This window comes from Lepisosteus oculatus, chromosome 4 (genome assembly GCF_040954835.1).
Source record: "Lepisosteus oculatus isolate fLepOcu1 chromosome 4, fLepOcu1.hap2, whole genome shotgun sequence".
Lineage (NCBI taxonomy): Eukaryota > Metazoa > Chordata > Actinopteri > Semionotiformes > Lepisosteidae > Lepisosteus > Lepisosteus oculatus.
Genome location: NC_090699.1, coordinates 27339617 through 27356511, shown reverse-complemented (window position 1 = coordinate 27356511; position 16895 = coordinate 27339617). Strand labels below are relative to the sequence as shown.

The following is a 16895-nucleotide window of genomic DNA, read 5'->3' as shown; positions in this document are numbered from 1 at the left end:
ATTGATCTGGATCATGTAAATGTCACTATTTAATCTGTTTTGAGGATCTTAACAGTTTATCATAATGCATCCTATGCACCCTATCCTACTGTACAGAATCATCAACAGAATGCGTAGGCTGCAAAGGAACAAGTAATAGGTTTATTCCATGCTGAAAAGAGAAGAAAAAAATAGTCATGCACTTTTAATTCACACCCAAAGAAGGCTCCACAGCCGAAACGTTGTGTTTTCTTTCAATATAAGTATACTTATGTACAGTGTTATCTCTGTATGTTGTACGTGGCTGTATTTATAACTACAGCAGGACTGAATGTACTTTACAAAGACTTTTAATGCCTTGCAGTCTCTCACATTTAGGCTTACAGGCATATATGTAATTTTGACTTCAATGTTTTTTTACGTCAGTGTACAGTACCCTTCCCTGCTGCAGGATCGTATTTAAATTTACTTCTTCAGTCTTTCTTTTCATTTACTGATGTTCGGCAGTTGATGCAGCTCTTTATTATCTTTGGTAGTACAAGTTGAACTGAACTCCAAAGTGTGTGAGGTGAAGAGAGAAGAATGGGAAGCTTTTAGATCAGGAATACCCAATCAAACATGAATCAGTTTGTTATCCGCTTAAAAAGAACAGTTTAAAAAGATTCTCACAGCTCTTCAGGTGCTGGTGCATTACAAAATCCTAGAAAATCTGCAGCCAAACTGGCCCACCAGCAGTAGGACTAGAAGCTCCCATTGGAAAAAATGCTTAATGTAGAAAATGAATATTTCACTCAGTTGTTTACAAAGAAAGAACCTGTCAATATCTCTTAGCCCAAGAAAAGCTGTCTAACAAGTACTGGGAGCATTTAATATGAGGGAGTAGTGGTCTAAGTCCTGGACGTACTGTATAGCTGGAAGGTTCTGGGTTAAAAAAGGTTGGAACTATGCTGTTGTACCCTTTAGCAAGGTACTTCATTTACATTCTTAGGGTAAAATACAGAGTCTTTAACACTGTGTACATGTAAGTCACTTTGGATAAAGCATCAGCCAAATAAATTAATCATTAATAATTGCATAAACAAATCTTTTAAACCTGGTGGTATTCTATTTGTTCTTTGGGAAACATGAGATGTTGTTTATATGCTGTTAATAATTTTTTGCCAGCAGTCACTCAGAACAGTGAGTTACATTATCCATTAAATGTGCACCAAAACCAAAAAAAGACCAATTAATTTGTATTTCTATTACATGTCAAATGAAAAATGAAAATAAGAATTCAGATAGAGGATCAACTGTGAGACAATAAGAGCAGAGGATACCTACATGTGGTTTAAGAAATAATGGGTCTTGTTTAACTCTTTGAACAGAAAAGTAAAGGGTAAGAAACAGAACATATGACACAATTTATTATGATTTTTTTACATTTTAATAAAGGATTAGTTATCAAATTGCACACAACAGTCATTCAAGGTAATGCAAGGATTTGAATTGAGAACTGGTTAAAAGTTAGAAAGCAGAGAGTACAGATTAAGGACATATACTGTACTCAGATGGATGCGATGTACTTAGGAGAGGAGAACAGGGATCTGTAACTCCTAGACAAGTGCAGAGTATTGCACGGTAAGATTGGAAACACTAAGCTTGAAGAAGCAACTTAAGAAAAAAACCTACACATACTATACTGTAGGTAAGCCAGTAGCCATATCACCCTGCAACTCACAACTGGCAACCCACTGAAGCTAAGCACTGGTGAGTCTGGTCAATACCTGGATGGGAGACCTCCTGGGAAAAACTAAGGCTGCTGCTGGAAGAGGTGTTTGTGGGGCCAGCAGGGGGTGCTCACCCTGCAGCTTATGTGGGTCCTAATACCCCAGTATAGTGACAGGGACACTATACTGTAAAAAGGTCTCGTCCTTTGGATGAGACATAAAACTGTGGTCATTAAAAATCCCAGTGTGTTTCTTATAAAGAGTAGGGGTGTAACCCTGGTGTCCCATTAGCCCTCCTAATAATCCCCATCTATGAATTGGCTTCATTATTCTGTTCTCCTCCCCACTAATAGCTGGTGTGGGGTGAGTGTTCTGGTGCACTATGGCTGCCATCGCATCATCCAGGTGGAGTGTAAGTACTGGAGTGTCCAGAAAGGACACTCCAGTACTATAAAGCACTATACAAGTGTAAGCAAGTATTATTATAGGTATTTATGTTAATATAATATTTTCATCTTCATGAAAATGTTCAGAAATGTTATGTTAATCATTGGATGCTACAGTATGTTAAATTGTACAGTTCCTTAGTGATACCTTTAGAATATTGTGTTCAATTTTGGTCACCATAGAAATATATACAGTATACAGTAGATAATCTGGAACCAGAAGAGATCAGAACCTAGGAAGATCTGACACATTCCTGGTCTTAAAGGAAAATCCTACAGATTTACAGAATAATGCTAGACTGCCATATTGTTCAAGGGAAAACTGGCTTCTTTCAATAAATGCCTAGCTGTTATTCTGAAAAATTCACAGTCTATGGTCTTTATTTTTCTTAGGTGACTAAAACTTTGTTCAGAATGTTTGTTGATGTCTTATAATAATTTATTTTCCTTTATTTTATCTTCACACTTTGATTCACTGTTTATTTTGTTCAAATAAAATTAAAGCACATTCAAAAAATGAGTTTTTTCCTTTTTTTTCTCTGTCTTGCTACTACATATTTATTTTTCCACCATATATTAATTGTTCCTATTGTTTACATTGTGTAATGTTGTCTGTTGTACCGTGTATATCCAGAGAGATCAGCGTGATTAAGAATTCCAATGTATAGCACATGTACATATGGCAATAAACTATTCTCCACTCTAAAAGTTTCCAATGTGTATGTTTTGAAGGTAAATTTAAAAAAAACAGGACAGATGTTTCTGCCTATACCGCTAAACCTTTTATTTTTAATTTGGCATATTTTTTAAAATAAAAAATATCACGAACCTTTACAGATCTGCAAGAGCCAAAACAAGAAACCATAAATGAATACAGTAGAATAGAATCCTCATGTGGAGAACTTTCTTTTACTGGAACAATGAAATTGACTGCTCGGCTAGGGACAAAAAAAATCCAAACAAAGTAAATTATTGGTATCTGCAGGCTTTCATATTTTAAAACAAAACAACAAAATACTGCAGAATCATTCAATATCATTCCAAAGACGTACTCTTTGACAGTTCTCTCAGGACCCATCAACCCTGTAAAAGGAGCACTATTGCTTTCAATTAGTATGATTGTATAAATAGCTGTGAAGCAAACAGCTGAAATTGTACAGGATACAGAAAACAATAACAGATTCTTGGTTTTATGTCTACTATTCTTAAACAAGTGCTAGGAAGAAAAGAACCAGTTTTGTTTGTGGATTTTCACAAAAAGGTGATCATTGCACTTACAGAAAAAAAAAACTTTCAGCCCATTTCTATTCAAGACATTTATTGAGCCAAGAACAACAATCAATCAAACTGGCAACAAATATTGTTGAAAGATATTATCTAATCTATGATGGGTTTGATGGTGCCGATAAATAATTCCAGTTTTTCCATATATAAATTCTTTACAGAAAAAAAGAAGTACCTTCAAGTTTAATCAACCCAAGTGAGTCACAATCTTGAATTTGCACCTTTCTGAATGCATTTCTATAAAACATCTTTTTCTTACATATCACATTCATGCAGATACCTGATTTAATTTTCAGTTTTGGATACAGTATATCTTTTTTTCAGTTTAATTAAAAAAGGCAGACTGCTTTTTGTGAAATATTTTCTATAAGAGTTTTTTTGTATATTTGAAAAGTTAAAATTCAGAATACATACTGTGCCTTGCAAAAGTATTCATGCCCTTGAACATTTTTTTTACATTTTATTGCTTTGAAGTTTGCAACCATTAACACTTTGAAGTAGCAGTCAATATTTTACACATATTCTACAAATTTTACTTCACATGTTCAAAATAAAAAAAGAAAACTAAATCTATAATCGATATGAAGGAAATATAGAAAAGGCATGATTACATATGTACTCTTTAACACTTCTGGATTAAAATCTGGATTAATTTGGTGCACAAAAGACCTTAATGAGCCATGCAATTAGCAATAAGCAATGAGTTCCCACTGTCTGTGTGCAACAATGGTGGAGCATGTGATATACAGTAAGTAATACGTACACCTACAGTATCTCTGCAAGATTCCTTAGTCATGTACTGTAGATAATTTCAAGCAAAGATGCAACCATAAAGAATAAACAAGTCAATGACAATGCTGCAGAAAGGCACAGATCAGTTTTTGAAAAAAACATTTTGAAGACATAGTATCTGTTTAAGCACAGTGGCATTGATCATTAGGAAGCACACAGACATCACCTACAGTACATCAGGCTGTCACTCTGAATCGAGCTACTGGCCAATGAGGAAACTGGTTATGGATACAACTGTGAAAGCAACAGTGATGTTGAAATAGCTGCAGCTGCAGCTGCAACCCCGGAGTTCAATGATTGAGAGAGAAGAAAATGTGGACGATTCAACAACACCCCGGCCACTCCACAAAGCTGGCCTGTCTGGCAGATTGGGAAAACCTACAGTATCAAACCCACTATGGAATTTGCAACAGACTCCAAAGACGTTCGTTTTTTCTGACATTTGTAACAAGATTGCAAAAAAAGATTTTAAAATTTGTCTACTAAAACGTCGATCAACAGGGGGTCTGCTGTAAAAGGCACAAGCTAATACTGCACAGTATGGGTGGCTAGTGTTAGAAGCAAGAGAAGCTTTACTGTACATCTGTGATCCATGCTCTGTACCAGGTTGCTGATGTTGTTTTGTGGAGCTTTGCTCTTTTTGAGTTGTGGAGTCTGGATGAGCATGTCTCTGAGCCCTAGATTACACATGTTGCCCTAGAGCATCCTACAAATGTTCAATGGCTCTGTATTGATACCTGTAAGTACAGCATCTGAAACACAACTGTCACATTCTCATTTCACAAATAGACGTGAATTCAACAGCAAGAGTGTTGTCCTGCTAGAAAACTGGCCATACAGACCTCACCATTGTTTGGTCTATTGCACAAAACAATTAACATAAAGTTCTGTATATCTGCTCTACACTCACTGATGTCCATCAGAGTGGTCTACATAGAACTTTTTTTTTATCTTTAAGGAGGACTTGGCTCCACTGTTGGCTCCACATAATTTTTAGTATCCAAGAAAATGTCCACTTTTCTTTTTCTTTAACTGAGGGTTTGGCAATAGAATGTAGAAGGTCAAGTAAATTTTCCCTAAAATATAATTAAACAAATTTCACTGAATATTTCATTGACCTTTTGCAGCAGTGAGGTATAACCTCAGCAATTCTGCTTGGCAAATGACGAATTTTAATACTTTAAAATACCATCATTAGTTGAAATGAGCCATTATTTCTCAACTGTAAAAATGCTGAAACTGAACTAAAGATCATTGCCATTTTATGCTCTACTATACACAACAGCACATTGTTTATTTAAAGTTTGCATAAGCAGTTAAGAGTACTGTAGATGTTTTCATTTTTAGGTGTGAAATGTTATTCTTTCTATTCAGGAAAAATAAGCATTTCAGTTTGATCTGATACAGTATATGTAAATAAAGATCTCATATTAATCTAACAAAACATTTTTAACAAAGCATAGAAAGGAAATTATCCTTTATGTCATTAGCATGGGTCAATTTAGATGATTCATTTATGCTATTTAATACTTATTTATCAATTAATTCAATGACTGTAATAAAAAAAGAAACATAATTTAGTACTTTTCTCAAAGCCTGAGATTTCTTGTAAAAACACCGATCTGAGATACTTTTTATGTATCTTACACATATCCTACTGATATTTCAAGTAGTACATTGCTGTAAATAAATAAAAGAACAGAATCAATCTTAGATAGGTTTAATGGTTTCGATTGCCCATTCTAAAACTGCGTTATTTCATTTCATGGTCCTTATTTAAGTCTGATGTTCCAAAGTGGCTGGGGATTATTAAAAAACATGATCAAGAAATGCTGTTCTCACTTCTATTTTACTCCTCCACACTCTTTAATCAGTGTCACAAAGCCTGAAAATGACAGGCTATTACTATGGTAATTACTTATGGTCTGCTATTTTCAACGTATGTGCAATTAGACTATGATTAGAAAATTCAGTGCTGCATTAAGATAACATTTAGTTTAACTGGGAAATACTGTATCTTTGGATTGGAACACGATTTAAGTATTTCCTCAAAAAATAATCAAACTGACTTTAATAATCAAACTAATAAAAAACAAAGTGCCTTTGTTGTCAAAATAGTCAAATATCAGCTAATAAACTATTCATTATCTTTATTCAGCCCAAGAATAATTAATGGCACATCTATGATAAGTGCTAAAAATAATGAACTCTTTATTTTTCTATATGCAACAATGGTATTGAAAATCTATTTGGGAGTTGTAGAAAAAATCAGGTATAGTAAATATTTCCATGATGGCAATTTGAAGAGGACAGCACAATTTGTTAATTCCAACTATTATCATACACTTAGCTTTGCTCTGTAGTGTGCTAAGACGGGGCCCGGTGTCCATGTTATCTGAGACGTGCTAAGTACAGAGTAAATATTGTCTGACCTCCATGTGAGGAAGAGTTTGGCTCCTTGGCATTGCTATATTTTCACAATCATTTGTTCCCTGCAGTACACCACTGCAATACAGACTTACTGACTTGAATGGGTCAAGTGGTTTGATTAAGGCCTTTTTGAAGGGTCACTGCCTGAAGGGGACTTCAAGACTCTCTAGCTCCTGTTGACTCACTCTGCCAGACCAAACAAACTTCGTTTCTATTGCTCGGTTTAATCAGACTCCCGGCAGGCAAATCTGTCCTTCTCTTTCCCAGGCTGCATTCACTTCCTCTCTCAGGCAAACAGCAGGGGCTGGGCCAGTGTGTGCTTCCAGGCAATTTGGCTGATACTTGCTTACAGCTGGCAACCAGCACTGGGACCAGTGTTGATTGCTGCTTCAAAATACCATGACTTGCAGTTTTGAATGTGGCAGTGACACAAGGCTTCACTAGTTGGAAAGTGGAACTTTAGGTACATAAAGTAATTGTTCTTTACCACTTGTAACTCAGAACATACAGTGCCTTGCGAAAGTATTCGGCCCCCTTGAACTTTTCAACCTTTTGCCACATTTCAGGCTTCAAACATAAAGATATAAATTTTTTATTTTATGTGAAGAATCACCAACAAGTGGGACACAATTGTGAAGTGGAACCAAATCTATTGGATTTTTGAAACTTTTTTAACTAATAAAAAAATGAAAAGTGGGGCGTGCAAAATTATTCGGCCCCCTTGCGTTAATACTTTGTAGAGCCACCTTTTGCTGTGATTACAGCTGCAAGTCGCTTGGGGTATGTCTCTATCAGTTTTGCACATCGAGAGACTGAAATTCTTGCCCATTCTTCCTTGCAAAACAGCTCGAGCTCAGTGAGGTTGGATGGAGAGCGTTTGTGAACAGCAGTTTTCAGCTCTTTCCACAGATTCTCGATTGGATTCAGGTCTGGACTTTGACTTGGCCATTCAAACACCTGGATACGTTTATTTGTGAACCATTCCTTTGTAGATTTTGCTGTATGTTTGGGATCATTGTCTTGTTGGAAGATAAATCTCCGTCCCAGTTTCAGGTCTTTTGCAGACTCCAACAGGTTTTCATCCGGAATGGTCCTGTATTTGGCTGCATCCATCTTCCCCTCAATTTTAACCATCTTCCCTGTCCCTGCTGAAGAAAAGCAGGCCCAAACCATGATGCTGCCACCACCATGTTTGACAGTGGGGATGGTGTGTTGAGGGTGATGAGCTGTGTTGCTTTTACGCCAAACATATCGTTTTGCATTGTGGCCAAAAAGTTCGATTTTGGTTTCATCTGACCAGAGCACCTTCTTCCACATGTTTGGGGTGTCTCCCAGGTGGCTTGTGGCAAACTTTAGACGAGACTTTTTATGGATATCTTTGAGAAATGGCTTTCTTCTTGCCACTCTTCCATAAAGGCCAGATTTGTGCAGTGTAAGACTGATTGTTGTCCTATGGACAGACTCTCCCACCTCAGCTGTAGTTCTCTGCAGTTCATCCAGAGTGATCATGGGCCTCTTGGCTGCATCTCTGATCAGTCTTCTCCTTGTCTGAGCTGAAAGTTTAGAGGGACGGCCAGGTCTTGGTAGATTTGCAGTGGTCTGATACTCCTTCCATTTCAAGATGATCGCTTGCACAGTGCTCCTTGGGATGTTTGAAGCTTGGGAAATCTTTTTGTATCCAAATCCGGCTTTAAACTTCTCCACAACAGTATTACGGACCTGCCTGGTGTGTTCCTTGGTCTTCATGATGCTCTCTGCGCTTTCAACAGAACCTTGAGACTATCACAGAGCAGGTGCATTTATACAGAGACTTGATTACACACAGGTGGATTCTATTTATCACCATCAGTCATTTAGGACAACATTGGATCATTCAGAGATCCTCGCTGAACTTCTGGAGTGAGTTTGCTGCACTGAAAGTAAAGGGGCCGAATAATTTTGCACGCCCCACTTTTCATTTTTTTATTAGTTAAAAAAGTTTCAAAAATCCAATAGATTTGGTTCCACTTCACAATTGTGTCCCACTTGTTGGTGATTCTTCACATAAAATAAAAAATTTATATCTTTATGTTTGAAGCCTGAAATGTGGCAAAAGGTTGAAAAGTTCAAGGGGGCCGAATACTTTCGCAAGGCACTGTATACCATGCACATGTAAGGATGATGTTGGTTCATGTTTCCTGGTCCCACATACTAAATGACCTAATAACTTACTGTACATCTACTGTACTACTAAAGAATCAATCTAAAACTAAAAGGTATGAATGTACAGCATAAATATTTATTTACTCCTTCTTGTGAAATGCACCATTTTGTGCATTTTTTTGTCTTTCTTGTGAAACAACCATTTCTGTGGCTAAATGACCAAACTAAAGATTTAACAATGTAATCTTTTCAAAATGATGATGGCTAACAGCTTTTCAATTGGATCTGCAAAAGGTTTTTTTTTCAAACCACAGCTATTGGCGCTCACATTTCAGTTTGAGATTTCAAAGCAGGTATTTCCGTACAAGCATCAGTCTCTGTGCATATAGAATGGGCTGCACATGGTTCCCATTACAACACTGTCACATGGCCAAGGCTACCCTCCCATGCACAGAGGAGCCATGGAGTTTAGAAAAAATAAAATTATTCCAAGACACCTTTTTTCATGAAAACAGACCTTATAGTCAGACGTTACCCTCAAAACTTCACAGGAAGCAATGAAAACCAAACAGCCTTGATGAGCCCGGAAGAGTTAAGGATATGTACAGAACACTGATTGCATTAGTTTAAACTTATATAATCACCTATTGGGACAGGAGGGGTGTTATTAACAAATACCATTTGGTAATATACCTTTTAATTTTGAGACATTACCATAGACAGTAATTCCATATCTGGCATGCATAGTAGTGTTTTAAACATTAGGGTTTATATACAACTGTATACTCAGCAGTAAAGATCAAAAGGCAATTTGCAATAACTGTAATTCTTGACTTACCATTGAGAAGAGAGCTTGATGTTCAGGTAGAATTAGCTTGTGAGTTATAGTTGTTTCCTGAATCAAGATCATCTGTGCCACACAGCACATTCTTCCCTATTTTATTTTCAAGCACAGAAGTAAGGCTAAAGCAGTGAAAATTTAGAAAATTACAGAAGTCGAGATGGCAAAGAATGCAACTCCAGGTTGCATGGGAATTGGAACAGAATGCTGCATGCACACTTGCCCAGTTCTGTGCTTTGGAACTGGCAGGGCTGAACCGCATAGTGTGCCGGTTGTTCCTGGCTATTAAAATATGCTTTTGAAGAGCTTCCAGTTCTTGTAAAACTATAACCAATCATTTGGGGGAAGTCATTTTTTATTTGTGTGCATGACATCACCAGCAACAACCACCAAAAAATAATAGCAGTGGATATTTCTATCTAGACAACGCTGCACAATTATTTCACTCATCATTCAGTAGCCTTCACGTACATTGTAGATAGGCAGTAAATTAAAACTGACCTCAGGCATCATACAGTACAGGTAGAACAATGAGACAATAGGGAAGTTCTTCAGAAAAAGCATTATTTGCTTCATGCTGGTTTGAAACCCAATCAAAGTGGAAAAATGTAACCTGAAAATGCCCAAAGAATATCATTTCAAGACAAGGCATTGATAAAAAAAAACCTCATCCCCGTGCATTTACTGTTGATGTTTTTCTTTGGTTTGTACATTTGCCTTTACGATGATGTTTTTGTTTTTGTTTTGTTTTGTTTTTTTATTGTGCCCCATTGTTAACAGAAGAGGATCTTCCCATCAATGCAATTAATACAAATCAAGGGAGAAGGCAGAGACATGGAGACAGAGAGAGGAATTTCTGTCAGATTGGAATCATTAGTAGGGTTGATGGGAATGGCGGAGCAGTGGCTCTGTGGCTAATGATCTGTGCCTGTGGCTAGAAGGTTGCTGGTTCAAATCCCGCAGCTGGTAGAGGAATCCTACTCCGTTGGGCTCCTGAGCAAGGCCCTTAACCCCAACTGCTCCAGTGCTCCAGGGGCACTGTACAATGGCAGACCCTGCGCTCTGACCCCAGATCCCTGTCTGTGTGTCTCAGGGAGAGCAAGCTAGGGTATGCAAAAAGAGAATTCCTAATGTAAGAAATTGTAAAGGGTTAATAAAGTGATGACATTGATATTATTATTATTCACCAATCTGTTTTTTTCATATATCAGGAACATAGGAAACACTACATATAAGATGATTGGGATTGTTAAATGAAGTCACTGACATTGAGCCTGTTAAGGTCAAAAGATGCTTCACCCTGTGAAATTAATTACTCTATTTTACCCAGGCATGCATCACAAATTTACTTGAAATTGTTTTTTTTACCTAAGGGCACTCTGAAGACTAATGATACTGTGGTTTTCTGGGAAGATGTAGGTGTATTGTGCCTGTGGATAAAAATAATATTAAGCATTGACTTATGTCAAAATGGTGATATTCCAAAACAGAAAAATAATAGATCTTGTATAAAGCTTCACATGCTTGAGGGATCAGCTCCATCTTGCAAGACCTCTAAACATATGAGCAGATAGTTTAAACATCAGTGAAAATAAGGAAAGGGCCTGACATGCTTTTGGTCTTGAAAATTAATACTTTGCAAATTAACGACTATCAGGAATTCTTATTCATTCAGTGTTCCGTTTGAATAAGGATGTGACTCTCAAAAAATCCTTTTGCCCCAGCAATTGAGCTTTGCTCAACTCGTGAGTGTCTAATTTATACCTGCTATTGGCTGGCACTGAAACCAGTCTGGAAATCATAAACCATAAATGTAGCTGGGTAGCTGATATTCCACAGAATCAACATGCTGTTTTGTCCTTTCATCCTACTGAAAGATTTTCATTGTGGGATTAATATGGAAACCTGCTCTGGCAATATATCATCTGTCACCCGCAAAACTGCTTGCATTTCAAACAGCTTCAATGCATCTTTAGATATAAAAGGATTTTCCAATGTGCCCATCAGTGTGGGGGCATCACAAATTCTGTAGGCCTAAGGCTGGCATTTCAACTTTATCATCATCCCCATGGTAACAGCAGCAGCCAGCAGACCCTGCTTTATCCCAAAGTAAAGGGCACCACATTACTGCCTGTTATTCTTTTCAGCTGTTGCAATGCTATTGTCCAGTTGTCCAGCTTGTCGGGATATACTCTTGCTTTTTTTTAGGATAGAATACCAGTCTACTAGGTATTTTTCAAAAGGGAACCTGTAGAAGATCATTTTTAAAAATAATAATGATAGCAGTAGACCATAAGGAAAAAAGCTTATAACTGTACTTTCAAAAGGAAAGCAATGTGTCTATTTGGACATTTCTTAGTTCCTGGAACAGACTTCAATGCTTATGCAATGATTGTTTTTCCATTTTAAGGGCTGCTTCTTTCTTTTTACAGAAAGTTAGACATTTGTCTTTATGTAACTTTACACGTTTTCTTGGTTCCCTAAGCCTATACAGTACATGCAGAGGTGCTGGCACATTTGGACAGACATTCCACATTTGGAGGAGAGCTGGAACTAAACACACAGTTGCAAATTTCAACAGACTGGATCTCTTTAACAGTTACTGTAAGTTACAAATTGCTTACATTTTGAAAACACGGTCAAACATATTTCTTTTTGTTTACCAGCATTTTCAATTTTAAGTCAAGGACACAGAAGCATGCTAAAATGAAACATGAGAAAAAGTACTTGGGGGACCCACGTTAAATGACACATCCCATGTTCCTCCACAGAGTTACAGAAGTCTCCCCTTTACTTACGCTCTCTGACAGACTCATAGTTCCCTTCTCCTTCATTGCTGCCATTTGGAGTTTTCCAGCTTCCTTTTTTGTTCTTCTCAACCTTTTTTGCTGGAAAAATATTGAAAACAATAATAATGTTAAAAGGGCATTTCACATACTGTATATTGATATTATTTTATAATGATAAGTATGCAAAAAGCTATCCTTTACTACTTGGATAGCTTTTGCAAGAAGATGATAGTATTTGCTGTGTATTCTGCAGAGAGCTTCTTGATTCGCTGTCCAGTGAAGTGGAGTCTTTCAGGTAGTGTGTTATCCAGGTTTTGACAAAGTAGCAAGAAACTACTGACTAGTGCAGTCAGTCAGTTGTCTAAGCTGAACAACATCAATAAAGAACAAAGCTGTGCTAAAACTTTTAGTAGAGATTATTACACTGGAAAAGAAAAGTACATTCTTGACAGTGCCTATCATTATTTTGTAATGGTTTACAATTTGTCCTGCTGCTCAAAAGTGTTCTGCGATATTAGGAGCCACTTTAAACTCCTTTTTACATTTTAGTGCACTTCATCATGCTTTCTCTTTTCAAGACAGAGCAAGGCAATTACAGTGTGAGGAAAATCACTTGCTTAAGCTCTTTGTGCCAAACTCATCCTCAGGAAAACTATGAATTTGGGGGACTGTGTTCAGTGAACTAAAAATAGAGCACCCTATGAACTCTTTTTCTTCTGATTTTACTGGTGGATTCATGTAAAGGAAGAGTGTCTACTCTCCATCATCATGAGAAAAACATCCATAGAGGACTAAAGAAAGGTCAGAAGAATGGGAATTCATCCCTCTTGCCCACTTTAGAGAAAATCTATGTGTCCAGAAATAAGGCTTTTTTAACTTTTACCAGGCATCAGCATTACAGTTCTTCTTTTTTGTCAAACCCCAGATGTAAAGAAATACAGCATAAGTGCTGTGCAATAGCTTTCACAACACTAGAAATATCCTTGGCCAAAGATGGGACTTTCTATTTGTAAAAATGTAAACATCTTCCCCGTGATTTGCAGTGAGTAGATTCTGAATTCTGATTTTAATGTGAAACAGTCTTAGCAATTCAGTTTGCATATTTCACATTGATTTATTATCTTGCTCTTGGTATTATTCTTTTTCTAAAGTTCTCTATTGGTTATTGCAGTTTAAGTTGCGTATTTCCCATAAAAGATCATATTAAACCCAACCAGCTTAAGTGGTTGCTTGAAGTTAGTTGATCTGATAGTTTCATACAGCCATTTATTGAAGGAAGCCAGGATATCACTTCAACAACATGTTTATGTGCCTTTTTATTCCTTATCCACATCGTGTAGAAGAGTATTATGACGTGTCAACTTAAAACGTTTTCATTGATAGCTTCTTCGAGATCAGTGTATATCTCTTTATGTTTTTCCTTCTTTCTCTGCACCTCTACCAGGAGTTTTATCTGTAAACCTGAGTAGTTTTTTAACTATACCAGACTCAAGATCACATATTAAGGAACGGCAGCACCCCTGATACAGATCATTGTGATACTCACTAATGTACTATGTTTCCTACCCTTTTATCAGTCCTTAATTCAAATAGATTAATTACCTCAAATGCTTACTGCCTACTGCCTACAATACTTGACATCTGGAGCTTACTTTTAGTCCTGTTTTCATTTTCTTGGGTACAGCTGAGATCACAGATGCATTTTGTGCCGGTAAAGTGAGTGTCTTGCCTTTGTAGATCATTATGGGGGTCAATCACCAAAGTGATTCAAAGGAAATGTCAAGGCAAAGCAATATTAAGTATTTAGTACAGGGTACTGGAGATTTAGCACTTCAAAATGTTCCACCTGTCTCCTATAGGGACTTCTTAGTGTGGCACATAATCGCAGATGCATAAATAATCTCACTGTTACAATTTGCATTCCAGGGATATTTCCCCTCTGACATGTTTGATATTATTGTGCTCCAGTCATACGTTCTGAGTCTCAGACATGTTCCTTCAAAACATGAATATCAGGTATGAGTATGAGTATGAGCACTAGCATCTTTTAGACTTGAAGGTTAATGTTTCCTTTTTGAAAAGTAATATACTGTACCTCATATACAGTATGTTTTGTAAACATTTCAGTTTGTTCCTGACCCATGCAATGTAGGTTGTAAATGCTGCTTCTCTTATAAAGACCACCTGGTTTCTGACAGCATTTAAACATCATCCTCCAGTTTGTAATCTATAATGGGAGCATGCCCTTGTAAAAATACCACCAACACAGGAAGCTGTCCTCTGAATTGACCCCTGTCCCTCCTAGAAGGTCTAGTTTCCACAACTGCAGCCAAATGTGATCAACTGCAGACGTCTCTCTTTTTAAGCATGTGTTTCAGATTACTCTTCTAATTACATAATCTTTATGCAGATCAAAATTTTATTCCTGACATAGTAAATAACTGTGAAGAGATAATGTTGACAAGATTATTGCTTTATTTAATTTTTATGTGGTTGTTTGCTTTATTGAACAATGGAAAAAACACATTTAAAACACAAATTCCATTTCAAAATGTAAGAAAATGCACTATAATGTACATTCAAATAAGAAGCATGCCTAATTGCTGGGGTCTTTGAAAGAGTTTTTTAATCATCCTTTAATTCTTAACAACAATATCATATCATAACACAGGTACAGTAATTAAGTTAAATTAATCTTTCTTGTAGTAGTTGCACATTGATCTATACATTGTTGAATATGTTTATAAAACCATCCTATTTTGGATGATTAAACTATTGTATTTAAAATGTTAAAACCTATCTATGGCATTTTTACAGCAGGTATTGTAAATATAATATCATTCAGCTACCAGAATATTGCAAATAATTATGACCTGGATATAAAGGCACTGATCCCCTACTGAAAAGAAAAGACTCTGGTGCTGCCCCCTAGTGCTTGATTTCCACTCAGTGCTCAAAGCACTGTAGCTAATTAATTAACTGAAAACATAACAAGAAGAAAAGACTGTCTTTAAAATGGTCTTGGCCAGATATAAATCCAAATTCAAGCTACACAAAAGCAAACCCTATAAAGTTAGGATAACAAATTACATAGCTACACATACATGCATAAAGCATGCATTGCTATTAATAAAATGGATCTTAACTTTTTAAAATAGATTTTATACTTTGTGTATTCAGAATAGACAAACAAACCTATTATAATAATACAGGAGATAAAAATCCATATGCATTATTGTATATACTGTATTCATATATTGAAACATTTCAATACGTATAGACATAAAATCAATCCAAAATGAAAGTAAAAATTAAACTAACGTAAAGGAAAGGTACCTGATCTGGTCTCAGCAGCGGCTTTATCTGTTTGCTTCTCTTTCTCTTTTTTCCCGTTCTGTTCCTTCTTGCTGATTTTGGAAGTGCGGCGGTTCTCCCCTCCTGGCTCAGCCTCCACGGGCGTTTCAGTGTAGGGCACAGAATCATCGGGACCCGGGTCAGAGTAAAAGTGCTCCCTGTTGAGAATTTCCTGCAGGTAGTAATCCTCGTCTTCCGCCGGTATCCCATGGGTAACATCCAGGAGCAGCCCCAGCAGCCCAAACAGGGAGAGAGTGAGGAATGCAGAACAATCTCCTCTTTTCAGCAAAGAGAACATAATCACTAGGATCCTGTTACTCCAGAGGCTGTTACAGGCTGGCTAAAGTCAAGCAGCACAGTCAGCTGGGCTTGATAGGTCCCTCCTGGGTCACTGTCTGTCCCATCAGCTCCTGTACTGCTTCAGTTGTACTCCAGGACTGCAGTTTACAAACTTTCCTGAAAGCTCCAAGCAAGTGATGAATGCTCTAGAGCCAGGGGGTCCATGTGAATTCTTGCCGAGTGAAAAAAAAAAGAAAAAACAGAGCACAAGAGAGAGACAGACATGGTTGGGGAGGGGGGAGAGGGATTTTCTGATTTCGATGTTGGCAGGTGGTTCAGGCACTAAAGGTCTCTCAAAGAGGTTTACAGGGATTTTTTTTTTTTATTTGGCAAGAACCAGAGGCTGGACACAATTGCTATAAACATAAGGTAATCAAAACCACATCTCACAGCACATACACTGCTACTTTGTTTTAAGAAAAAGAAGGGACAGTTTGGCAAGAAAGGCTTCCAACTACACCCCCCTGCTCCAAGCCTCAGGTCCATAACAGTTGAAATAAGAGGAAAAGTCTTATTTTATTGCAGGGGAAATATTTCAAACTTATAAACCATTCAAAGTTTTACTGTAGTTTTTTTTTAATTTAATTTAGATTCACCTGTTGTTCATTCCAGTATCTTGTTGAAGTTTTTTTACTTAGTTAAAAGACTGGTTTTGTGATAGCAGTTGGTCATAAAGCTGACCTACAGTACCATAATAATATTAATATAAAAAAAGCTTTATTAACTTCATACTGACATGGGCGACAAAGCCTATGATTCTGAAAAGCTACTGCTACCCAGCAAAATACTC

The 16895-nt window shown here is 37.0% G+C and overlaps 1 protein-coding gene across 1 annotated transcript in view; it reads right to left on the bottom strand.

Moving 5' to 3' along the window:
- Positions 1 to 16464, bottom strand: part of cpxm2 (carboxypeptidase X (M14 family), member 2) — a 62968-nt gene extending 46504 nt beyond the window's left edge. Inside the window, exons 1-2 of the mRNA XM_006630416.3 lie at positions 15749 to 16464; positions 12422 to 12511 (exon numbers count right to left, since the gene is read on the bottom strand). Coding sequence (XP_006630479.2) covers positions 12422 to 12511; positions 15749 to 16064 — 406 coding nt within the window. The 5' untranslated portion in view covers positions 16065 to 16464. The remainder of the gene's footprint in view (positions 1 to 12421; positions 12512 to 15748) is intronic.
- Between the last annotated feature and the right edge of the window lie 431 nt (positions 16465 to 16895).